The sequence below is a fragment of the Ambystoma mexicanum genome, chromosome 3q (assembly GCF_040938575.1).
Source record: "Ambystoma mexicanum isolate Mex_15411 chromosome 3q, UKY_AmexF1_1, whole genome shotgun sequence".
In the NCBI taxonomy this organism is placed as follows: Eukaryota; Metazoa; Chordata; class Amphibia; order Caudata; family Ambystomatidae; genus Ambystoma; species Ambystoma mexicanum.
This window is the reverse complement of record NC_090926.1, coordinates 223446184-223472509: the sequence shown is the minus strand read 5'-3', so window position 1 is coordinate 223472509 and position 26326 is coordinate 223446184. Positions and strand designations below refer to the sequence as shown.

Below are 26326 nucleotides of genomic sequence, written 5' to 3'. Positions count from 1 at the left end.
AAAAGAAAAGAACCAAGGGCAGAACCATGTAGGACACCATGAAGAAGAGGAGAAGCATCAGAACAGGAACCAGCCCAAAAGACAAAATAAGTGCGGTTAGATAAGTAAGAGCGAAACCAAGATAGCACAGATTCAGATAACCCAAAAGAAGAAAGAGACTGTAAAAGTAACACATGGTCCACCATGTCAAAAGCAGCAGAAAGATCCAATATGATGAGAATAGATGAGGGTTTAGAATAGCAATCAGTACGCAATAAGTCGCAGACAGAAAGAAGACCAGTTTCAGTAGAGTGAAGAGGACGACCCCAGACTGAAAACGGGAAGAGTAGAATTTTCAGTGACAAAAGAGGAGACCTGAGAATAAACAAGCTGTTCCTGAAGCTTGGAAAGATAAGGAAGAAGAGAATTAGGGCAATTATTTGAAGGAGAGGATGGATCTAGAGAAGTTTTTCTCAGAATAGGAAGAATAGAAGCATGCTTGAATAAAAGGGGAAACATAGAAGTACAAAGAGAAATACTACAAAGACAAGTGAGATAAGAATTAAGAGAAGGATAGACTTTAGGGATAAGGTATGAGGCAATAGGATCATTAGGAGAAGCAGCAGGGGGAGCCCATGAAAGAAGCAGGGAAATACGAGGGTCCAAAATCAGAGAGAAAGAGGCAATAACCGTGATAATGAAGAAGATGAAGGAGGAAAATGAGAAGGTGAATAAGCTGCAGAAAGAGTTACCACTTTAGAAATTAAATAAGGAACAAGTTACTTACCAGTAACTGTTGTTCTCCAGCATGGGTCTGGTATGGATTCACATGCTCATGAATATTCCCTGTCGTCAGGCCTGGAATCCTCGGTATAGAAAAAATCAGTATCAGTTTTGTTTCTGATCTGTCTTTCTCAGTAGTAACCAATCACTGGTCTCTGGGTCATACCGCCCCCAGCCAATGACTGCCCTCTCCCTAAGCCCCGCCCCTGGCAGCCATCAGATTTGGTAGCACGTGAAGTGGCAGTATGACCAAGTGAAGAGCCGCAGAGGGGTAGGCAGGAGGGTTCGCATGTGAATCCATGCCAGACCCATGCTGGAGAACAACAGTTACAGGTAAGTAACTTGTTCCTTCTCCAGCATGGGGTCTGGCATGGATTCACATGCTCCTGAATATAAGAATACATAGCAGTATAAACATGCACAACCACGGGAGGTGGCAAAAGGCTCAATATCAAGCAATACAACAACTCAACATTAAGCAACTCTTACCTCCTCATCAGGCTCATCTTAGGCGAACAGGTTGCGCAGCACTGCCTGGCCGACTCTGGACTCCTCCCTGGAATCCCGGTCGACGCAGTAGAATCTCGTGAAGGTGTGCGTCGACCTCCACGTAGCAGCCCTGCAGATGTCGAGCAGGGGCACACCAGACAGGAACGCCGTAGTAGCAGCGATCGCTCTGGTCGAATGGGCCCTCGGACGGCCTGGCAATGGTCGGTTTGCCAACCGGTGACAGTGCATGATGCAGCCGGAGAGCCATCTGGAAATGGAAGTCTTCGAGAGAGCCTTCCCTTGATTCACAGGTCCAAAGTTCACAAACAGCTGTGATGTCTTCCGAAAACTCTTTCTGTGGTCCACGTAGAACTTCAGCGCTCTAGCTACATCCAGCGAGTGCAGAGTCCTCTCAGCCGGCGACAAAGGCGACGGGAAGAAAACTGGCAACACCAAGGGCTCGTTGAGGTGGAAGTCCGACGGCACCTTGGGCATGAAGGAGGGGTGCGTCCTTAGCACCACCCTCGTGTCGTGAAAAGTCAAGTATGGAGGCTTGCAAGACAGGGCCTGGATCTCTCCCACTCGTCGTGCAGAGGTGATGGCCACGAGGAATGCTGTCTTCCAGGACAGAAACTTCAACGGCACTGAATGCATAGGCTCGAATGGGGCCCCCATGAGCCTGGTCAGCACCACGCTCAGCTCCCACGCCGGGGCAGGGGCCTTCACCGGCGGGAATGATCGGAACAGTCCTTTCATAAATTCCTTCACCAGTCGATGAGACCACAAGGACGCCCGTCCTGTAGTTCTGGTGTAACGTGAGACGGCAGCCAGATGTACCTTGATGGAAGCGTGAGACAGGCCAGCCTTGGCCAAGGACAATAGGTACAGCAATACTTGAGGGGCTGTAATCCGCAGAGGGTTAATCTTCTGTGCACGGCACCAGACAGAGAACCTCTTCCATTTGTGTCCGTAGCACTTGAGAGTTGAGGATGCCCTGGCCTTTGCAAGAACCTCTCTGCAGTCGGCCGGGATGTCGTATATTCCAAACTCTAGTGCTGCAGGGGCCAGGCCTGCAAGTTCAGCGACTCTGGTTCGTGATGAAGAATGGCGCCTCCTTCTCTGGAGAGAAGATCCGCGTCCGTCGGCAGCTTGACTGGTGTGGACACTGAAAAGTCCAGAAGGTCCGGGAACCAGATCTGCCTCGGCCACGCCGGTGCGACGAGGATCATCCTGCACCGGGACCTCTTGAGCTGGTTGACGAGCCAGAGTAGCAACGGCAACGGCGGGAACGCATAAAGGAACAGGCCGTCCCAAGGGAACGAGAAAGCATCGCCCATGCTCCTCGGTTGGGGAAACCTGCTGGCGAACCTCCGGCACTTGGAGTTCGCCGCCGTCGCGAAGAGATCGAACTGGGGTTCGCCCCATCGTCGGAAGAGTCGGTCCACTTGATCCTGGCGCAGTTCCCACTCGTGGCACGAGCGCAGCTCCCTGCTGAGTGAGTCGGCGATGGTGTTTTTTATCCCTGTCAGATGGAAGATTACCAGAAACATCCCTTGGGCGACAGCCCAATGCCACAGATCCTGGGCTTCCTTGGATAGGGAAGGGGATCTGGTTCCGCCCTGCTTCCGAATGTAAAACATTGTGGTGGTGTTGTCGGTGAAGATCCTCACCACCTTGCCCTTGAGGGACGGAAGGAAGGACCTGAGGGCCCAGAACACTGCATGTTGATGTGGAGAGTCTTCTCCTCTGGGAGCCAAAGGCCTCTCGCGTGGAGACCCCCAGTGTGCGCTCCCCAACCTTCCAGGGAGGCATCTGTCGTCACCGTCACCTGGTGGGCCGGGGCTAGGAAACCTGTTCCCGCCGTCAGATGAGAGCAGACACCCCACCATTGTATCGCCTGACGGAACGCTTCGTCGAGCGGGATCCTGTCCTCAAAGCTGCCCGTCATCTGGATCCAGCGGGCGTCGAGGAATTCTTGCAAGGGCCGCATCCGAAGTCTGCAGTGGCGCACCAGATAAATGCATGAGGACATCATTCCGAGGAGGGACTTGATAGACCTCACTCTGGCCACGTCCGTGGCCAGCAGACGTTGCACCTTTCCCAGGATGGTCCTTATCCTTTCCTCCGACGGTGAGGCCCGCTGCGCCACTGTAACAGGGCGACTTGCGACGGGACCAGGTGGGATTTTGGAAAGTTGATGGAGAACCCCAGGTCCGTGATCAGCTGGACGGTCTTCGCAGTGTGTTCCACGGCGAGCTCCCTTGTCCTTGCCCGTATGAGCCAGTCGTCCAGGTAGGGGTAGGTGGATCCCCTGCAGGCGCAGCCGCGCCGCCACCAGTGCTAGGCACTTGGTGAACACCCTGGGCACCGATTTTAATCCGAACGGGAGGGCCTTGAACTGGTAGTGCCACCCTTTGACCACGAACCTGAGGAACTTTCGGTGTCTCTTTAGAATAGGGATGTGGAAGTATGCATCCTCCAAGTCCAACGACGACAGGAAATCGCCCTCCTCCAGCTGTCCCAGCACGTGCTGGAGGGTGACCATCCGGAACTTCTGTGCCTTATTGTATTTGTTCAGTCGTCGCAGGTCCAGGATGGGACGCCATCCTCCTGTCTTCTTCTTTACGAGGAAGTATCTTGAGTAAACTCCGGAGCCCCGAAGCCTCTTTGGAACAAGCTCGATGGCACCTTTCCTGAGCATCGCCCTTACTTCCAACAGCAGTTGAGGGATGTGATTTTCCTTCCTGGCCACGGGAGGAATGCGGGGGCACCTCTTGTGAAACTCGAGGGTGTGCCCCAGGGCCAGGGCATCCAGCATCCAACAGTCGGTGGAGATGGACTCCCACACGCCGACGAAGTTCGTCAGCCGGCCTCCCACCGGGGTGCTTCGGCGGGGGCCCGCCCCGACGGTCGGTTCAATCTTGCTTGGAGGCCGCTTTGCCTCCTTGACCACCTTGGCGACGACTGCGGGATCCACCTGACTTGCCGCGTCCCCTGTAGGCCTCCTGCGACGAAGATCTTGCCGCTTGACGGTACGTAGAGGAGCTGCTGCCGGCTCCCTTGGAGGCACCCTGTCTGCCTCCGGGGCTCCGAAAGGACGGCCGTCGCTGTTGGAGCACACCCAGTGCATGGGCCGTCTCTGTGTCCGTCTTGATCGCCTGAAGGGACTCATCAACCGCCTTGCCAAAAAGGTTGTTCCCATCGAAGGGCATGTCCAAAACCTTGGTCTGTACGTCCTGGCGGAAATCCGTCGCCTTGAGCCATCCTCGTCGTCTCAGGCAAACGCCGTTGCCCAACTGACGGAAACCGGTGTTGGCGATGTCCGTAGCCACCGTAATGGCGTGGTCCGAGGCAATCTCACCTTCCTGTAAGATTTCCAGGGCCTCAGTCCTCTTGGCGTCCGGAAGGAAGTCCAACAGAGGGGCGATCTTGAACCATAACTCCCTGTCGTAGCGGGCTACGATGGCCAGGGCGTTGGCCGCCTTGATGGTCGTCGCTGCAGATGAGATGACCCGTCGTCCCATCGCATCCAGCTTCCTACCCTCGCCGTCTGCGGGGAGGTTGAAGTCGAGGCCGATGCCCCCCCCCCCCGCTTTCTTTTTGGCCGCCGCCGAAACAACCGAATCTGGGGTAGGTTGCGCCCTAAGGCACAAGGGGGCAGCGTCGGGGACCCGGTACTTCTTCTCGTACCGGTACCTCTTCGCAGGAGCCGTGGCAGGGTTCTTGAGGAGGGCAAGCCCCTCATCCCAAATGTCATCAAGAAGCGGTACGGGGAGGACCGTCTTCCTTGTAGCCTTGCGCCGTTGGTAAAGGAACCCTTCTTTCTTCTTTTCTTTGGGGCAGAGCTGGAAGAGCTCGGATGCCCTGGAAATCATAGCATGGAAGGATCCAATCTTGTCGGGCGGGGACGCCCGGCCAGAGGGCGACGGGGGACACGTCCCGTTGTCGCCTCTGTCGTCATCTGTACCCGTCGTAGTCGTATCCATGCCTGTATCATCCCCGTGGGTAGTGGACCGGGGGAAAGGCAGAGAAGGCCGCAGAGGCAGGAGAGGAGGCCTAGGATGCGTCCTCCTCCTCTTAAGTGGTGGGCTCTCCGAAGGTCCTGGCTCCGGTTCCCCCGTCGGGTCTGGCTCAGGTACCTACGTCGGGGAAGGGGCAAGCTAGTCCTTATCTCCGAGCATAAGGACTGGATGGCTGACAAAATGGCCGCCGAGGTGTCCTGCGGCGCCGGAAACGACGGGAGAGAGGGCTCTTGAGGAGCCTCGTCTGCGTCACCGTCGCCCTCGTCGTCGCCCTCGTCGGGATCCCTCCCGATGGGCTGGGCCTCCTCCACGACTTGGATGAGTTCCTCTTCGGAGGTCGTGTCCGTATCCACGACGGCCACCAACCCCTCCCCCACCCTTTCCAACGAGGACTTCGTGGGGGTCTTCTCGATGGGCCTGAAAGACGACTCCCTCCGCGGTGGCAGGGAGACTCTGGTACCTGAGGGCGCCTCCACTGGTGTAGCCTCCACAGGCTGAGCCAGGGCCTCAGCGACATCCTCAATCGAGGTCTTAGCAGGGTGAATTAAGGCCAACGTCACCTTCTGTACGCCTGGGGTCTTCACCTTGGGGGGAGGGTCCGAGCCTCGCTCCCCCTCTGCCAGAATCTTCGAGATCGACCGGGGCCTCTCCAGAAGCTTCGCCGGGTTCTCGGACTTCCTCTTACCCGAGCTTCTCGGACTTCCTCTTACCCGAGCCAGAGCATTGGCTCGTGGTCGATGGCGCCGGGGAGGATGCGCCCTGCCTGGCAGCCAAGGAGCCCAACCGTTCGGCGCTCCCGGTGCCCGCGGACTCACGGTGCTTAGCCTTTTGTTGGGCCCCCGTCGCCGGAGCACCCTCACAGGACTTAGAAGACCGCTCAGACTTCTTTTTCTTCTTCTCGCCTGGCGGGCTCTTACCTTCCAGCCAGTTGGCGAGACGGAGGTGGCGATCCTTCATGGTCCGCTCCGACATGTTCCCACAAAACGCGCAGTCCTTTTCCTTGTGCGTCTTGTCCTCATGGAGACAGTAGAGGCATAACGAAATCTCGTCCTCCTTGAAAACGTTCTGAAGCTGGCATCCAGAGCAGGTCCTGAACAGCTTCCCGGGCGTCGAGCTCCCTTTCTCCTGGGCCATGTCAGGGGTAGGCCTCGGAACTTCTGGAATCCTCCAAAAGCGTAACTCGACGAAATCTTCACCCTTTAGGGGCGTAGAAACTCCGAAACGGATCCCCGTTGATCGGAAGTAGAAACGGTGGAGCTTGAGGCTCTATTTAACTGAAAAAATGACAAAATCTCCTGAAAAAAGCGCGAAAACGCAGCAAAAGCTCGAGAGCTATAGCACGAGGACTCCCAACACTTGAACGTGCGGTAAAAATCTGAGGATGGCTGCCAGGGGCGGGGCTTAGGGAGAGGGCAGTCATTGGCTGGGGGCGGTATGACCCAGAGACCAGTGATTGGTTACTACTGAGAAAGACAGATCAGAAACGAAACTGATACTGATTTTTTCTATACCGAGGATTCCCGGCCTGAGGACGGGGAATATTCATGAGCATGTGAATCCATGCCAGACCCCATGCTGGAGAAGTTGAGGAATCAGATGCAGTTAAAGTAGACATGAATAGTGAAGAGGAGGGGAGAGAAGATGAGAGAGTGGTTAAAAAAGACATCTAGTATTGCTACAATTTTCAAAATGTCTTCATGCGCAAAGTCTAAAGTATTTGAGCCAGTCTGGACACCACTGCCTGCACTTCAAGAACCTTCCAATTTTCCCCAGAAGAGGTAGCCTCTTGACATGCCCTGATATTGTGCTGCGAGAGTCTGTTAGAGTGAGCCACAGTAGATTTGCCATTCTGGGAACTGTGGACTTATAGAGCAGGTTTTTCAATTGGAGCTGAGTCCTGACAGCATGAGAACTTTTGGAAACTCTTGAAAATGCTTAGTATTGAGTACAAGTGAAGTTAATGGTTTGTCATTGAAGCACACGTCCAGTACTGAACTCAGCAGGTCCAGGTCGAACGTCTCTTAATGAGCCGTCCCACGATTTCAAGAAGAATTGTCAGAAAAAAACAAATCACCTGATAAGGAATTAGTGAACATAATAGTGTATTCACCCGAGGCTTCAGTTGGCTTCCCTTGCTCCTGAGTTATGAAGGTCTGGCATTTCAAGCAACATCACACCCAAAAATAGAGGCCATCACTGGGGCCTTTTCAGACTAGTCAGACAGAATCAGACTAGAAGTGCTCAAGACTCAGACACTGATGGGAAATGCAAAGCTAATTAACTTTTGGCAGTAATGGCATTGCTTGAAACACCTACTAAATTGCAAAGGCAGGAGCCATGAACCAATCCCAAAAGCCAGCAGTGCATGGCCAGGACTGAAGACTAGAACAATTGCAGGATAGCTCCAAACTAAAAAAGGAATGCCCAGTAGGAAGACGCATAAGAAAATAAGCAAAGATGTATGGAGACAGCATGCGCTTCGGGAGGAGGTAATCACCCTTTTTAGTTGTGGCACAAAAGTGGCGCTTTAGTGCCCTCTAGTGAGACAATAATGTTGCTATTATCTTGGAGGCCGGGTGGGGTGCACAAGGGATGCACAAACAACTGGATGCAGAAGATAAGGTTTAAAGTCTTTAATTTTACAGACCAAAAGGTAAATGCAAAAGTCATATTAGCAAACAGAAAATTAGCAGCTGCAATTAGGTCTCTCAGCCTGGGGTTGACAAGTCCTCTCGTCCAAGGGTCAAGCCTTGTGGTCTAGCTAGATGTGGCGCTTCTTTTATCCCAGGCCGATGGCTGTTTGGCCACATGAAGTCCCTTGCTGATGTGTCGCTGGGTTGCCTCCAGCAGCTGCAGGAAGGACTTGAGTTCCTCCAGGGGCTGGAGCAAGGAGTTCCCACTATCAGTTTTCTTGTCCCCAAGCTCCTTCTCTACCTTCACAGCTGTGCCCCTTTAGCACCTTTCTTCTCTGTTCTCTCTGCCTGTGTTTTTCCTTCCCCTGCCTTCTCGACCCGTCTTGGGCCAACCCGGACTCCTTGTTCCTTCCTGCTCTTACTGTCTTGGTCACCAATTCCTCCAACTGTTACAACCTCTTTATTGGGGTAGCCCCCTCCTTCAGACCCCTATCCCTCCACCTGTGATAATCACCTGCTCCAGATCTTCTCCTCTTTTTGACATTACTACCTCCTCCAGATTCTCACCAGCTCCTCCTAACTCCTTCTTTCCCCTGACCACCACTTCTCCACAGTCCTTGTATTGCGCCCAAACTCCTCAAACGGCCAGCTACAATCTTCTCCAACAACCCACACTCAGGAACAGGGTCTGGCTGCATTAACAATGTGATATTGTGTACCCACCTCCTATTGAGTGACTCTTTTACAGAGCATCAGCACCTGTGAGTGGTAACTGAGCAAGTGATGGGATTGGCTGCCTTCTCCGAGTGCACCGGGGCTGCTTTGGCTCAGGGGGTTGGGTCAAACCTATAAATGGCCTGTCCCTCATCTTGGATTTTAGGTTTCTACCTCTGATCCTTCCTGGGGTTGCCTGTTCTGGGCCAAGAGCTTTGGAGTGTACACCATGCGAATTACAGGCTGCACATGCCCTGGGTAAGCTTATTGACATCTCTGAATTATTTTTTACCATTGGGTAATTGGGGAAAGTGATTGTTTCCTTCTGGGGGAACAATGAAGTTGGAACATTGGTTTCAATGTCAGCTTCCTCGTTTAGGAAGCTGCAGGCTTGAACCATTGCACCCTTGAAGCTGCAGTGTTAGTCGCAGGTCTAGTGGTACTTCAAGCAAACTTCCTTTGACAAGCTGGGTGGACTGGCAACAACAGCTATTTCCACCCAACCTTCACTGGCTATAGAGAAAGGGTTTCCCTTAAAGGGTCTGGCTATGGTGAGCTTTAGAATCTCTCAAATGGGAAGAGAGAGCCTTTCCATTTGCTTGCAAGATGTTACAGGGGTTTAGGAATCTAAGGTGAGTTTGTTATGATGGGCCAGTGGGTGAGAGGGATTGGATCCCTAGAACTGTCCCGTGATAAGGCATTGTGACCTTCCCCTGACATGTGCAGGGACCATGGTAAGGGGATCAGGGGTTTCTCATCAAACTGCCCTCAAGACCAACATCCACTGGCTAGAGGTGACACCCAGCACCTTGAGTCACCTTTCTGTCAGTCCCCACCTAGGGCCAGACAGGGGACTTTGTCATAACAGATGTATGTATGAATGGGATATATAAAGCCAAACCCAGCTGGGAAACAATGGCAAACTGTACAAATGAGGCGCAACAGTGGTTTACAAGTAAGGGTGTAGTGGTAGCTGGGGAGCTGAGATGGATAGAGGTAACAGGGGAGGGAAGAAAGTTCCACAGAGGAGAATAAGGCTTAACTAGAGCGGTCAGTATTTGGAGAGAGTGTAAGAGAGTGTATAGAGTGTAAAGAGAAAGGGATGGCATTGTAGAGGTAGGTGTCCCTTGACTCCTTGCTCTGGCTCAGTAGTCACCGTTGGTACGAAGCTCCATCATTAGTTTTGGTTCATAGGTGTCAGGTACTGTCAGGATACAGTGACATATTCTGAATTACATTAGGTATGGGGAAAATTAGTATAGAAAGGTTTTTGGAAGTTATGATGAGTTTAATTTTAAAACAGCCAATTTTGCCCTTAACATTCATTGCAGTCTATGGAGAATGCCCCAAGCCAAGATGGAGGTCCTCAGTCTAAGTTCTGATTGGCTGGTGATTGTTTATAGGGAAGACAGTGAACATTCTAAACTGCCTTTCATCGTCTTTGCCCAGCTGAGAGGTCGTGTACTAAGCTGCTCTTGCTTAACTTGTTCAGGGGTTTCAAGTTTCAAGCAGTCGTGCGGCTTCTTTGGAAAAGTAAACAGGAATCTTACGGAGCTTCATTTTGTCACTGAACAGGAGTAAGAAGATTTCGAGCTATCCAAGAAAATAAGTTTCCAAGACTCTTCACAAGATAAGTTCTTTTAAAACTCAAAACTCTTTTTATAATGTCATTGTAGAAGAGTTAAACTGATTTTCAAGTTCATATGAAAACATTAATTAAGAACTATATTGCTGTCGTATGTTTGGCTTTGCTACGCTACGTTACCTATCGAGCGTGTGGTTTTTCCGTTAACAGAAGCCTGCGCGTGAAAGTCTTGGCTTGAGAATCTAGCGCGAGCTCTTTGGTGTCGCGTGATACTATTGTGCGTGTGTTTTTTCTACCCGCGGTTGGTTTTCTGCGCGTGTGCTCGCATCTTGGACTAAGCGCGAGTGGATTTTTCCCGCGGTTTCGACTTCAGCGCGTGTGCTCGCATCTTGGACTAAGCGCGTGTGGATTTTTCCCGCGGTTTCGACTTCAGCGCGTGTGCGTGTGCTCGCATCTTGGACTAAGCGCGTGTGGATTTTTCCCACGGTTTCGACTTCAGCGCGTGCTCGCATCTTGGACTAAGCGCGTGTGGATTTTTCCTGCGGTTTCGACTTCAGCGCGTGTGCGTGTTCTCGCATCTTGGACAAAGCGCGTGTGGATTTTTCCCGCGGTTTTCGATTTCAGCGCGTGTGAGTTTTCTCGCTCCTTGGATAAGCGCGTGTGGTTTTTCCCGCGGTTTAGTCTTCAGCGCATCTACGTTCTTCACGCAGTTTGGATTCTTATGCATGTTCAAGATATTTCCACGTGAGAATTTTTGTTGCAAGTTTCAAGAACAGTTTTATGAAGTAAAGACACTCTAAAAAAAATAATAAGAAGAAATATAAGTTCTTTCCAGAAACACTAGAACTTCCATTTACTTTTAATGAACTTAAGACTTTGTTCAAGCTTCTTGAGTTTAAAGAAGATTACCTGCAAAGTTAATTTCACATTCATGGACCTACTAAGAAGGCTGAATGATCGTTGAGATTCAAGTCAACTAGTAAGGAAGTCTAGTCAGCTTATCACTTCTCTGGGCATTTTGTTGAGAAGTTCCAGGTATGGTTTTTACTTTATTTGGTAAAGGATATTGATAATTAAGGTTAGTATAGTACTCCATGAATAACAAGGTGTATTATATGTTTATGTTTTACTACAGGTGAAGAAACAGCTAGCCTTTAGCTTCCAGCCTGGTTTTTGTTAATTTGTCCCTTCCCCCTTTCCCCTGGAAGTGAGGTAAACTGAGCAGTTTATAGTATCAGCTCAGAGTGCCACATTTTGGGTGGATTGTCGGGGGCTCAGCAGCTTCTGCAGACACCAGGATCTCAGCCTGACAGAATGAAAGGCCAATAAAAAAAAAAAAAAGTCTGCCCAGGCTGTATGAACCCCGACGATCCAGCCATGGAGGCGTTGGGAGAAATGGCTAGGGAAATTAGAGAAGAGTTACGGGTGGCTCATCTGGAATACTCAAATCTTAATAAAAGAATAGATGAGTTAAATTTAAAGGTAACACAAATACACGAAAAAGAAGTGGAAGTTTCGGGAGGTGCAGGAAACCCACCTGAGTTGGTGAGAGTAGGGGAAGAACAAGAACATAGGCTTCCAAGGGAAGTGGTGGGTGGTTTAGGAACTTTAGTTATGCCAGTTCCTTTGGCTGCTCCTGAGCGTTTTTTGGGAGATCCGAGAAAGTTTCAAATTTTTCAGACTCAGTGTGAATTATATTTCTTAAGTCGTCCTGAGTTATTTTCAACGGATGCTTCCAAGGTCACATTTACATTATCTTATTTATCAGGAGAAGCCTCTGCGTGGGGAAGTCTTTTGGTGAGTCAAAAGAGTTTGGCTTTGAATAATTATTCCCTGTTCCAGGCCGAATTTAAAAAGATGTTTGATAAGAGACAGGTATCTTTAGAGGTAGATGGAGAACTACTGGAGCTGCGTCAGGGAGGAAAGGAGTTGATTTCTTATATCACTCAATTTAGAACTTTAATTTTAGAGAGTAGATGGCCAGAGGAGAAGAGGGCTTCCTTATTTTATCGGGGCTTAAAAGATGAATTGAAAGATGCTTTGGCTGGTGTTTTGGAACCACCAACTACTTTAGGTGCTCTAATTGATTTGGTAGTTCGGTTAGATTTTCGTTTAACCGAAAGACGTTTAGAGCGTAGACGTTCTCAGGGAGAAGTTAGGTTTCCAGGAAGAGTAGAGAGATCTAAGGTTGAGGTGGTGAACAGGGACGTTAAGTCAAAGGTAAATGAGCTGCAGAGTCGGGTGAGAGGTCCGTTGTCAAAGGAAGAGAAGACAAGAAGAAGGGAGAATAATTTGTGTCTATACTGCGGTAGGAGTGGTCATTTCCTTGAAAACTGTCCTTTTACCTCCAAGAAGATCTTCAATTCTTCAGGCAGAGTACAACAAGTTGCTAACACGATACAGACAGCTGTTCCTCACATAACTGTGAACGTATCCTTAATGTTTGAAAAGAAAATCTTAGGTTCTGGGCCAATTATTATTGATTCAGGGGCTACAGGAAATTTTATGGACAGAGGATTGGCAAAGATTCTAGGTGTTCCTTTAGTGGCTAAGAAAGAAGTGGAGCAGGTAAGGGCAGTTGATGGTACATCTCTTTCTTCAGGTCCAATCACTCATAATACAGAGGTACTTGAGATGGAGTTAACTGGAGGTCATAATGAAACTATCTCTTTTGAATTAATTGACGCTCCAATCTTGAAAATAATCTTGGGTATGCCCTGGCTTACTCTGCATAATCCTAGAATAGATTGGAGTGCAAGAATTGTATCCCTAGAATCAACTTTTTGTAAGGAACATTGTTTCTTAGGAAAAAGTCATGAAGAGGAAGAAAGATTTGTGAATTCATTTTCGTTTTCACTTGCAGAAAGAGGGGAAATAGGTTTTGATGTTGGAGCAGTAGTGGGTGAACTTCCTACTTGTTATCAGGATTTTTGGGATGTATTTGATGAAAAGGAAGCTGGAGAGTTGCCTCCTCATAGACCGTTTGACTGCAGGATAGATTTGGAGCCTGGAGCTATTTTACCTTGCAGTAGGGTTTATGCCCTAACAGAAAAAGAGAATGACTATTTGAAAGAATATTTAAAGGAAAATTTGGCTAAGGGTTTTATTCGGCACTCTCAATCCCCGGCTGCCTCACCATTGTTCTTTGTGCCAAAATCTGACGGTTCCCTCAGAACTTGTATAGATTATAGGGCGGTAAATAGAATGACAGTAAAAAATAGGTATCCGCTCCCTCTCATCTCTGAGATGTTAAATCAAATCCAAGGTGCCACCATTTTTTCTAAATTGGATTTAAGGGGAGCTTATCATCTTGTACGAGTTCAAGAGGGGGATGAGTGGAAGACGGCATTTAAGACCAGATTTGGCCTGTATGAGTACCAAGTGATGCCATTCGGTCTTTGCAATGCCCCAGCGGATTTTCAATTTTTTATCGATGAGGTTCTCCGGGAATTTCTTGATATTTTTGTTATCGTTTATATTGACGATATTTTGATTTTTTCCCAAAGTTTGGAGAAACACAGAATTCACGTTCGACAGGTCTTGAGAAAATTGAGAGAGAATAATCTTTACGCTAAATTGGAGAAGAGTCAGTTCCATACGAATTCGGTGGAATTTTTAGGTTTTGTGATCACTCCTTGTGGTCTGGAAATGAATCCGAAAAAGGTGGAAGCGGTTCGTGATTGGCCTACTCCAACGAAGGTGAAGGAGATCCAGAGTTTTTTGGGATTTGCCAACTTTTACCGAAGATTCATTGAAGGCTTCTCCAGTTTAGTAACTCCAATTACTCGACTTTTGAAGAAAGGAGTTCCTTTTGTTTGGGACGTTAAGGCTAATGAGGCTTTTCAAAAATTGAAGGAGAAATTCATAACTACTCCTATCTTGATTCATCCTGATACTTCCAAGCCATTTTTTGTAGAGGCTGATGCTTCCAATGTGGCAATGGGAGCAGTGTTGTCGCAGAGGCATAATGTTACTGGACAATTGCATCCAGTGGCCTACTTTTCTAAGAGGTTCTCACCAGCGGAAGAAAATTACACCATTTCAGATCGCGAGCTTCTTGCTATCAAAACAGCATTTGAAGAATGGCGACATTTTTTAAAAGGAGCACGTCATACTGTGACAGTATTAACTGATCACCGAAATTTACTTTTTTTGAAGACAGCAAGAACTCTGACACCTCGACAACTAAGGTGGTCTTTATTTTTTGCAGATTATGATTTTATAGTTACTTTTAAGCCAGGAAATCAAAATAAGAAAGCAGATGCACTGTCACGGCAATTTCCATAAAGTGAAGTTAAGTCGGTCTGTGAGTCACTTCCTCTGATCGCTCCAGAACGTTTTGTTCTTGCTGGAATTGAGAAAGCAAACGAAATCTTCAAACAAGTACGAGAATCCATTTCTGAGACACAACTTGAACATTGGGTTCGTTTGGATCCAGCTCGCAAGATTAAAGATGGTTTGCCTTATCTAGACGACAGACTCTATTTACCATCTATTGAACTTAGAGAAAAGATTTTGAAGGAATGTCACGATTCAGTTCTGGCAGGACATCCAGGATATCGGAAAACACTAGAGTTGGTCAGAAGACATTTTTGGTGGGAAAAAATTCGACAAGATACTCTTAATTTTGTAAAGACCTGTGAAGTTTGTGCTAGATCCAAGAACCTCATCGGAAAGCCTTCTGGGCTATTGGAACCGTTGCCTGTGCCACCGCGGCCTTGGTACTCAGTGTCTTTAGATTTCATCACGGATTTTCCACTAGATAAGTGGTGTACATCAGTATTGGTTGTAGTTGATTTACTCACTAAAGAAGCACATTTCATTCCAATGAAGGGAGAGGTTACCGCCGATAGTTTAGCTCACAGTTTCTTGCAAGAAGTAGTAAAACTGCATGGAATTCCCAGTCAGGTCATCTCAGACAGAGGGTCTCAATTTATTTCTAAGTTTTGGAGAGCTTTTTGTAAGAGATTGGGAGTAGAGGTATGTCTATCATCCGGTTACCATCCCGAAACCAATGGGCAAGTGGAAAGGATAAATCAGGAGTTGGAGAAATATTTGAGGTGTTACCTACAGACAGGGGAAGAGTGGGTAGATATGTTGTGGGTGGCAGAATTTGCATATAACAACTGTAGTAAGGAGGCCACCTCCATGTCTCCATTTGATTTGGGACGAGGTTTTCATCCTCGTTTTCTTAGTATAGAGATCAATAATGATGATGGAAACCCGGAAGTGGAAAAGAGACTAGAAGTCATGAAAAGAAATTTGGAGAAGGCAAAAGGGGTGTTGGTGGAGAGTAAACAAAAATATAAAAGATTTGCGGACCTTAAAAGAAAGACTAGTCCCCAGTATAGGGAGGGAGATTTGGTATGGTTATCAACCAAATTTTTGAGAATTAAAGGAAGAAATAAGTTTTGCCCTCGTTTTGTAGGACCGTTTGTTGTTGAAAGGGTGATAAATCCAGTGGCTGTTTGCCTTAGATTACCAAGACATATGAAAACTCATCCAACTTTTCATGTTAGCTTGTTGAAACCTGTGGTTAAAGGAACTAGATTGACACCTACTCCTTCAGCAGTTGTATTTGAGGAAGATGATTCAGAAGAATTTGTAGTCAAGAAAATTCTGGACTCTAGAATAGTGAGAGGAAAGCTACAGTATCTCATTGATTGGGAGGGTTTTGGTCCTGAAGAACGCACTTGGGAAAAAGCAAGTGATGTACATGCTCCTCATTTGGTTGAAAGATTCCATAAGAAATTTCCATTGAAAAAAGGCCCAGGGACTGGGCGTTAGAAGGGGGGTACTGTCAGGTACTGTCAGGATACAGTGACATATTCTGAATTACATTAGGTATGGGGAAAATTAGTATAGAAATGTTTTTGGAAGTTATGATGAGTTTAATTTTAAAACAGCCAATTTTGCCCTTAACATTCATTGCAGTCTATGGAGAATGCCCCAAGCCAAGATGGAGGTCCTCAGTCTAAGTTCTGATTGGCTGGTGATTGTTTATAGGGAAGACAGTGAACATTCTAAACTGCCTTTCATCGTCTTTGCCCAGCTGAGAGGTCGTGTACTAAGCTGCTCCTGCTCAACTTGTTCAGGGGTTTCAAGTTTCAAGCAGTCGAGCGGCTTCTTTGGAAAAGTAAACAGGAATCTTACGGAGCTTCATTTTGTCACTGAACAGGAGTAAGAAGATTTCGAGTTATCCAAGAAAATAAGTTTCCAAGACTCTTCACAAGATAAGTTCTTTTAAAACTCAAAACTCTTTTTATAATGTCATTGTAGAAGAGTTAAACTGATTTTCAAGTTCATATGAAAACATTAATTAAGAACTATATTGCTGTCGTATGTTTGGCTTTGCTACGCTACGTTACCTATCGAGCGCGTGGTTTTTCCGTTAACAGAAGCCTGCGCGTTAAAGTCTTGGCTTGAGAATCTAGCGCGAGCTCTTTGGTGTCGCGTGATACTATTGTGCGTGTGTTTTTTCTACCCGCTGTTGGTTTTCTGCGCGTGTGCTCGCATCTTGGACTAAGCGCGTGTGGATTTTTCCCGCGGTTTCGACTTCAGCGCGTGTGCGTGTGCTCGCATCTTGGACTAAGCGCGTGTGGATTTTTCCCGCGGTTTAGACTTCGTGTGCGTGTGCTCGCATCTTGGACTAAGCGCGTGTGGATTTTTCCCGCGGTTTAGACTTCAGCGCGTGTGCTCGCATCTTGGACTAAGCGCGTGTGGATTTTTCCCGCGGTTTCGACTTCAGCGCGTGTGCTCGTATCTTGGACTAAGCGCGTGTGGATTTTTCCCGCGGTTTCGACTTCAGCACGTGTGCGTGTTCTCGCATCTTGGACAAAGCGCGTGTGGATTTTTCCCGCGGTTTTCGATTTCAGTGCGTGTGAGTTTTCTCGCTCCTTGGATAAGCGCGTGTGGTTTTTCCCGCGGTTTAGTCTTCAGCGCATCTACGTTCTTCACGCAGTTTGGATTCTTATGCATGTTCAAGATATTTCCACGTGAGAATTTTTGTTGCAAGTTTCAAGAACAGTTTTATGAAGTAAAGACACTCTAAAAAAAATAATAAGAAGAAATATAAGTTCTTTCCAGAAACACTAGAACTTTCATTTACTTTTAATGAACTTAAGACTTTGTTCAAGCTTCTTGAGTTTAAAGAAGATTACCTGCAAAGTTAATTTCACATTCATGGACCTACTAAGAAGGCTGAATGATTGTTGAGATTCAAGTCAACTAGTAAGGAAGTCTAGTCAGCTTATCACTTCTCTGGGCATTTTGTTGAGAAGTTCCAGGTATGGTTTTTACTTTATTTGGTAAAGGATATTGATAATTAAGGTTAGTATAGTACTCCATGAATAACAAGGTGTATTATATGTTTATGTTTTACTACAGGTGAAGAAACAGCTAGCCTTTAGCTTCCAGCCTGGTGTTTGTTAATTTGTCCCTTCCCCCTTTCCCCTGGAAGTGAGGTAAACTGAGCAATTTATAGTATCAGCTCAGAGTGCCACATTTTGGGTGGATTGTCGGGGACTCAGCAGCTTCTGCAGACACCAGGATCTCAGCCTGACAATAGGTGGGGTTTTAGCCAGCCATACCTAGTGAGACATACATAGTTTTCACTCATAGGTAGCACTTTAGCTCCACCATTATTTTTGTTTCACAGGTCAAAGTGTCAGGCTTATCTAAAGACAGTGGTCCAGAAATAATAATAGCATATATTGCTTCAGTTCTCCACTCTCCCTTATGCCAGATGATGAACAACTCATTAAAGCTGGGCTCAGAACCAGTATACTTCAATCCTGCAATGACCTCCCCCTTTTGACAATGAAGACCCCAGTGATAAAGCAAATTTCAGGTAAACATCTCTCCTCCGCTGCATTGGCAAGATGCTGTAAACAATATTAGGACATTCCAGCACGGCAGGCAGAATTCTGCTTAAATTGAGCAGAAGAGCATACATTACACCAGCACCCACCCAATTACAATGGCTAACAATCTCAGCGCTTGGAGTTCAAGTCGTTCTATCTGGTGCGTATAGCCTACAATGGCAAACGGTCTACATTCATTAGGATGAAAAGTGAGTGGTACTGCCCCACATAATCTTTGAGATCTGAAAGGAAAATCGATGTGTTCCGAATATAAGAAATTAAAGATATGGAAGATACAATGTTTTCTACCAAACAAAAAGACTATGGCACTATATAGTCCCAAAGAGATGAGACATAGACAACCTTCGATAGTTTGGGAAAAACTTGAAAACCTTTTGTTCCCCTAAAATCCTCGAATGCACCAAATAGCCGTTGATGTCCATTCAAAACAAGTACAACTGCAGTTTTTCCAGTGTTAAAGTGCCACGATACAGGCTTAAGAAGCACTTTAGAAATGTGCATGGCACTGTATAATAATGGTTGTGATTCAGCTTTAGCATCATTAGTTTTGGATCGAAAAGGTGATCTACTATTACACCTTTAGTTTTGGCTCATGAATGGGACCTTAATACTCCTTATCGAGGCTGCTTAGCTTTGACTCACAGGTGGAGCTTTAGTTCCACAATTAGTTTTGGCACAAACACGTTAATTTGAACTTGTTGTTGGTGCCTTAGAGCCATCATTAGTTTTAATTTCTGGGTGGAGATTTATCAGCAACCAGAAGGATCTAAGAAGAATGTTTCAGATATATGGGATTGGGCATTGCACAGAGAGTGCATACTGAAATGCAATGGGGCCATTTAGGTGGGAGGAGGTTGGTGAGTCCATGGCACTGCAGTCCTGTTTTATGGTGGTGCTCCTTTGACAATGTAGGCCATCACCCAGGTCTCTTCTTCGACCTAGGAGCCTGTGTGACTAACAGTGCTGGTTAAAATGTTCTTGCTGTGTACGACCTGCTTCCATACTATAGGCAGGACAAACACATGTTTGAAGAGGGGAGGCTGGGAGCACCTGAACTATAAAAACATTAACAACAATACATTGCTTAAGACATGGGCTTCATTTTAGGAGGGGAAAAGGGTGTTTGTCAACCCCAACTTTCGTGGACCACCATTTTGTCCCCCTCATTTGGCAGGGGGGGAGGACAGGACATCCTTTAGATGCCATGTCCCCTCCCAGCATTTTCAGTAAAGTTACTCCACTGGTTTAAGACTGTAAGTGCTAATTTCCATCAAATACAAGCATAACCTTGTAGTGTAGAAATAATAACAATGATTAGTCTCTTATTACAAACGTAGAAAATACAGCCCAACCATGCTTTGTTATTGAGAAAATCATACTGGAAAAAAGTGCAATTTTGACATGGGTCCTCTAGACCGATATCTAAAGTTTAAACTCTAGAGGGGTAGACATCGGAATTCAAGGTGCATCTAGCCTTGTCAAGAGGATAGAATTTTGGTCTATGGAAGCATAGATGAAAAAAAAAAAATGTTTGAAATTATTTGGCCATACAAGAGTTTTAATCATATTACCAAGAGGCAGTGAAGAGCATAGTGTAAAACAGTTGGCCTGGCATGAAATCCCACTAAGGACATGGGTTAGTGCAATGTGAGTAACAAAGTACACTGTAAAGGGCTTACCTGTTAATGTAGTGGCCCAGTCAGATCAAGCACATAAAATAAATAAGGAATATGAAACATGGTTTACACATTTGACATGCCAAAGAGTAAGTACCACCATGAACCCTAGGACAAGTGGGATTGCGTGTATACTTTGCCTGACTCACCAATCAGTGCTGAGTGTGGGCGTCGAGTAGTGTTTTTGTAGCGCACCGCTTCCTTGATGCGATCCACCTCCTGCTGGTATCGTTTCTTGTCCTTCATGGCACCTTCCTTAGCCTCCTTCAATGCACCCTCCAAGGCCTTAACTCTCTCAGCTGTAGCCCGAAGACGCTTCTCCAGTTTAGGAAGCTCACAACGAAGATCTGCATTGTCACGAACCAACTGTTTTCCCACCAAAAAGAGAGCACAAAAAAGAGAAGGAGAAAGAGACAAAGATAGAGAGAGAGAGAGAGAGAAAGAGAGAGAGAGAGAGAGAGAGAGAGAGAGAGAGAGAGAGAGAGAGAGAGAGAGAGAGAGAGAGAGAAGATTGAGTGAAATCAGCACTGTCAGGACCACACTCTTATTCAGTTAAGTGAAGACTGGGGGATGGGGAGGAAACACCCTCCTGTGGACTTCCCCTTCTGTTCTGGGGCCGGAGCTACACAAAAAAAGAAGGTAGCAAACAGGTCAAAAGTAGTGAGCCAGGTGTGTTGTAGCATCTATATATTAAGGAATAAAATGAGTGCCTGGTTTTCTAAGAATGCCTCATAACACAAAGCATGTTTGCCATGTCCTCAGTTCTCTAAATCCTGGATGATTGGCCTCTGCTTTGGCCTGCCTGCTCCTAGAGAATGTCTTATATATGCACAGAAGTAGACAGAATATCCTCATAGTAAGGTCTGAATTATCTATTGTGGGACATGGTTTTTCCTCGTGACACTGCTCTGCAACATAGATAGCTGCATACACGATTGTTAACCGAAACATGATAAAATAGAGCAGTGTGATTTTGTTTTTTACAAATTCCTTCAAAGATAACATAATTCATTGCACTAACTGTTGTTTTGAAATTTTTTATTTTGGCATGGTGCCTTGCGTTTGGTGTACTAATTGTTCCAAAAAAGCTTTTGAGGTTAATTTCCTTAGTATTGCTAATACACGTATGCAATGAGAAATATCACGTCGCTGATTAATGTTACAGCATTGACCACAACGGATTGGTGGCTCACTGGCAATTTACTCAGTCCTGCGTGCTGCTGCCAGGGGCAGATGAAATGCCCTGCAGGCTGCAGCATGCTCTCTCTTTCTCTGCAAGGCCAAACAACAAAGGGACGGCCGAATGTCAGCCAGGAGGGGGTTTTAGTAACATAGAAAGCTAGACCTGAGACTAAGTTCACATTGACCCCACTCCTCATGCCAAGGACCTGGCAGATCAAACAGATGTTTAGTACTTGAAATCCAACCAGATAAAGATTTCTCTATTGACAAGCAATAGTAGAGGTATACCCTTCTTGACATGGGTAGAAGGCAAGGCAAAGGTGACCATTATGGAATTCCCACTGAACCCCCTGCAGTTAATGGCTCTCTTTTCTTATATAAAAAGAAAAAGCAAAGGCTGTTAAACACAAATAGGTTACATTTTGGAAAATGCAGATTTGATTCCTAGATCCTGATAGTGCACACGCTTTTTTGCAGATATACGGAAGGATCTTGACATGTGGGCATACATTACTTTTGATCCCCCACTTCACCAGCCCTAAACCTATTAGAAAGTCAATCATGCTCTTAAAAGCTTACATCCCGGTGCACCTCCACAGTGTTTCCATTATTAAAATGCTTTCAAAGGGCCTGATCACGAGTTGGGCGGTATCCCGGTGGTACCACCCAACGTTAATTGCATTATCGCCACCTGCTCCGGCGCTATTAGCGCCGGATCTCGGGTTGGGCGATAACGGGAAATCCCCATTCCCCATTGGACCCAATGGGGCATTTTGGGTGCAATTACTGCACGCTGATAGCACCACCTGTGATTGCACCGAAAACGGGGCGCTAAATGGGATTTTCACTTCCAGCAAAAAGCTGGCGGTAACACAGCCCATTTAGTGCCCAACTCGTGATCAGGCCAGCATTTAAATGAGGCGGTATTAACGTTACCACTGCATTTAAGGGCCACCGCCCAAATCGTGAAGAGGCACAAAGAGTGCTAACCAATCATGGCTTTTGCCTTGGTAGATGGCTTTGATTAGAGCAGATTGCTCCATTATTGATACACAAATCACTAATCAGCACTAACCACCAGTGACTCGAGTATCAATACAGGTGGCAGGTGTACCTTCACATTCTTAAAGATTCCACTGTAAAATTAATTAATGTGCTAAAACGAAGACATTCTGGTTATAAACCCTAGTGCATTTTTCAAGGAATTCTAAGAGATGTAGTTGAGATTTTATTAGGTACCTTCTGTACATAGGAAAGGCTTTACAATACATTTAAGCATTATTAAGCTTTAGCTAAGAAAAATCCCTACCAAAAAGAGTGCACTATGTATGGAGTAAGAGCAGTGAAATTCAGATGCTATTACAGCTTCTCAAAAAGGACAATGTCAAGGGCACCACCTACCTTCTCCATCTTGACGCTTGAAGTCGTCTATTATCACTGCTCAACCAGGCACAAGTTGTAGGATTATCAAAGAGATGGTGACTCCCCACTTTAGTTGATAAATATGTCAGACATATACCTCCACTCTACATTCTCTCCCATGGAAACCCAAAGTGTAGGACACATTCAGTACCGTAGGTGTCAGTGTGCATAGTGACATGCAAGCATGGCACAGGCAGGCGGGAAACGCCACAGCAAGAATGCAAAGATCGGAAGTCATGAGTTCATGTGATGGGTGATAAGAAGCAAGCAGTGGAGGAGAGAGAGCAAAAGTAAAACTCTTGACTTGCAGCATCACATGTGGCTGGAAATTGAGACCACATCAGACACTAAGTAGAGTATACAAAGTTAAAGCAGTTAAGCAAATGGGCAGATACAATTGGCCTGGTTATCCATACTTTCTGTCATCTATGGAAGGCCTAAAGGCAAGAATAAGATGTTTGAGTTTGCCAGGTTAATCATCAGTGCATCCTTTGAAGCAATTGATGATGCAGAACCACTGCACCTACAGTGTCTAATGGGAATCTGGGGACGCCACATTGTGTGAGAATGATTTTTCCGTAGAGAAAAAATCCCAATGCGTTGTCATAGGTTCCCATGTATTGCTGTAGGGACCATTCACCTTTAGGGTGACAAAGAGGACAGAACTGCCTTGTGTGATTTGATAAAATAATTTGAAGTGTCAACTGAATACGGATGGCCTTCAGATATCCCATGTATGTCAAGTCGATCTTGTGTGAATAGGCTAGAAATACACGGCTTCACCCCTCAACAGACAGAAATTACTATTGGAATCACAAAGTTGCCTAATAACTGCCCAGGAAAAGGTCTACCATCCCTTGATTTAAATTCTCACTGAACAACCAAGAACTACTATTTACCCAGAGCTTTCATTTTTGATCCCACATCAAAGCAGTGGTCTGAGTGGGCAATAGCTGACTTTGTTGGCTTTGTCTGGCACAGGATCACGACTTGTGCAGCAATGAAGAGTTATACATTTATGAAGGACTGACAAAACACATGACATATAAAATAAGAGGTTAAACTTGGTTTATGCAGCAATAAAACATTTATGGGCAAAACGACTATTGGGATTAGGGGTCTGTCTACAACAAAACAGGATGCTCTCCTTAGGTCTTTCCTAAATCAACAGTGCAAGGTCGGTTCAAACAATAGAATGTCTGGGTTCTCACTCTAGTGAGGATCGTGGTCTCCGGAGAGTTCTCTAAACTTCACATAGTCTCAGGCATATACCACCCAACCAGTTGTTGCCTGAAATTTAGTCACTTTGATATAGCGCACAATTCCTTCTTAGCTCAGGTTCCACTCACAGGAATATACTGTCCAACCACTTTTGTCTCAGGTTACGGCCACAGGAAGATAGTGCACTTATTTGCGACATCCAGCTCACTATGTGTTATCCATGCAAGGAGAAAAACAAAATACTTACCCCTGGTAATGTTCTTTCTATTGGATGTCCCTCCCACAGATTCCTCCTCTTAGATATACCGATAACAAATGTTTCGATAGCAGAGGGCACTGTGCAGCATCGAGTCGATGCCCCTTGATGGTTACCATTCCGCGCCCGTCGTGATGTCAATGACAGTATAAATAGCACACACTGCGCCCGTTGACTCTGTTCCTAGTTTTTCCCTCTTTCTGCACAGCGGACTAAATTATTAAATAACATGCATTTCGTTGAAAGAGAAAAGTATATTTAAAGGATTCACCCACAGTCAGAGGGGTAGGCTGGGAAGGCGATGAGAAATCCATGTGAGGAACATCCAGTAGAAGGAACATTACCAGGGGTAAGTAATTTGTTGTTCTAATGGATTGTGTCCTCCCACGGATTCCTCATCTTAGATAGACTCCCATAGCAGTTTTGTAGATGGAGGTGCATTTTGTACAATTTTCTGATTATTGATTGACATTGTGCAGAACTGTTCTTCCAAATCGAGCATGCTGGCCCGACAGAGTGTCCAAGCAGCAATGCTTTGGAAAAGCGTGGAGTGAGGACCATATTGCAGCATTACAAATGTCCTGCACTGGAGCACTTCTTTGGAGAGCTGAAGTAGTTGCCACTCCTCTGATAGAATGGGCTCTTGTGTTTTCTGGGACATCAATGAAGTAGTACTCTGAAATGCATAGGATGATCCAACACAATAAAGTCTGTTTGGTCCCAGCTTGCCCTAGCGTGTGAGCGGTACAAACGATAAAAAGTTGGTCATCTTATCTGACATTTGCCATCTTACAAATGTAGAAACTGAGACTCCTTTTCGGGTCAAGCCTTTGTAACCTCTTTTCATCCTTAGCAGGGTGAGAAGGTGGACACAAAGCCGGCAGGGTTATTTTCTGTGTTAGATGGAATTAAGACACTACGTTGGGAAGCAGGGACAAAACCTTAAAACTACCTTCTGCTTGGAGAATATAGTAAATGATGGTTTACATGACAAGGCTTGTAGCTCACTCACTCTGCGAGCAGAAGTGATGGCTACCAAAAAGATTGTGTTCAAGGTGAATAACCTGAGTGGACAAGCATGGAGGTTCAACTGGAGCTCCCATTATAAAAATCTACTACCAAATTCAAATCCCAGGACAGAGCTAGAAAAGGGACCAGTGGATACGTATTTGTCAGACCTTCCAGGAATTGTAGGACAATCACCATCCTAAAGTAAGAGCCTTGTTCCGGAGTGCATTTAAACATTCATAATACCACTAGGCATCCCTTGACAATAGTCACCTGCAGCCCCTGATGGGCTAGGTGCAGTAAAAAGGAAAGCACTGCAGGTGTATTGCAGGATGTATATCTTTAGCTGTACACTAGCTGCAAAACGTTTTCCAACAGCAGTGGTATAGCACTTTTGTTGCTGGTCTTCTAGCCGAAAGCGACACCTTCATCACATCTTCCGGGAGGACCAAATCTTTAGATCTTAATCTCTCTGAAACCAGGCCTGAAGGTTCAGAGTTCTGATTCCTGGTTGACGAAGAGAGCCTTCCCCTTGTGAGAGAAGGTCCACTCTCTGGGGAAGACAGAATGGAGGGCAGACGGACATGTCTAGAAGGTCCAGGTACCACGTCCTCCTGGCCCAATCTGGAGAAATCAGAATCATGGATTTCGCAAACCCAACCTCCTGATGACATGAGGAATGACAGGGACTGGAGGGAAGGCATACAGGAGCGAAATTCCCAATCCACTACGAACGCATCCCCCAGAGCTCTTCTCTGAGGAAATTCCCTGGAGCAGAACATGTCATGGTTTCTGTTGATACCAGATGCAAACAGATCTACTCGAGGGGTTCCCCAAACGGTGAAGATCTCTAGGAGGACTCCCTGAGCCAACTCCCACTTATGGGAGATCGATCGCGCGATACCTGCTCAGGGTGTCCACCATCATATTCTCTTCTCTGGCTAGGTGAACAACCCACAAAGATTCTGTTTTGTAGCACCCAAAATCTTGTTACAATCTGCAAGATATGTTGAGCCCTCAACTCGAGAGGTGAAGCCTTCCCTGAGGTAGAGCCCAGGATAACTCCTCTGAATTGCAGCTTTTGAGAAGATGTCACCTGGGACTTCTTGAAATTGAGGGAGAAGCCCGGTTTGTGGCGAGAATGGCAGGGGCTGTTGATATGTTCCAGAGCATGCTCGGGAGAACGAGATCAGATCAGCCATTCGTCTAGGTAGAGAAAGATGTGAATCCCACTCCTCCTTAGATTCGCTGCCACCACCACCACCATCAACTTGGTGAAAACCCTCAGGGGGTAGGTGAGCCTGAAAGGCAGTATTCGAAAGAATAGTGAGAACTGCCAGTGGCGAACCTGAGTTTTATTAACACCATCCAACTTTGGAGCTGAAGGGCCTGGAGGATGTGTGAAAGAATGATCATCTTGAATCTGCCCTTCCTGAAGAACTGGTCTGAGGTCCAAGATGGGTCGCAGTCCTC

The 26326-nt window shown here is 46.5% G+C and overlaps 1 protein-coding gene across 2 annotated transcripts in view; it reads right to left on the bottom strand.

Annotated features, from left to right (window-relative positions):
• Positions 1–26326, bottom strand: part of KIF5A (kinesin family member 5A) — a 902746-nt gene that overhangs the window by 90809 nt on the left and 785611 nt on the right. For both annotated transcript variants that reach the window (XM_069653594.1, XM_069653595.1), the window contains exon 24: positions 19914–20130. In XM_069653594.1, coding sequence (XP_069509695.1) covers positions 19914–20130 — 217 coding nt within the window. The remainder of the gene's footprint in view (positions 1–19913; positions 20131–26326) is intronic.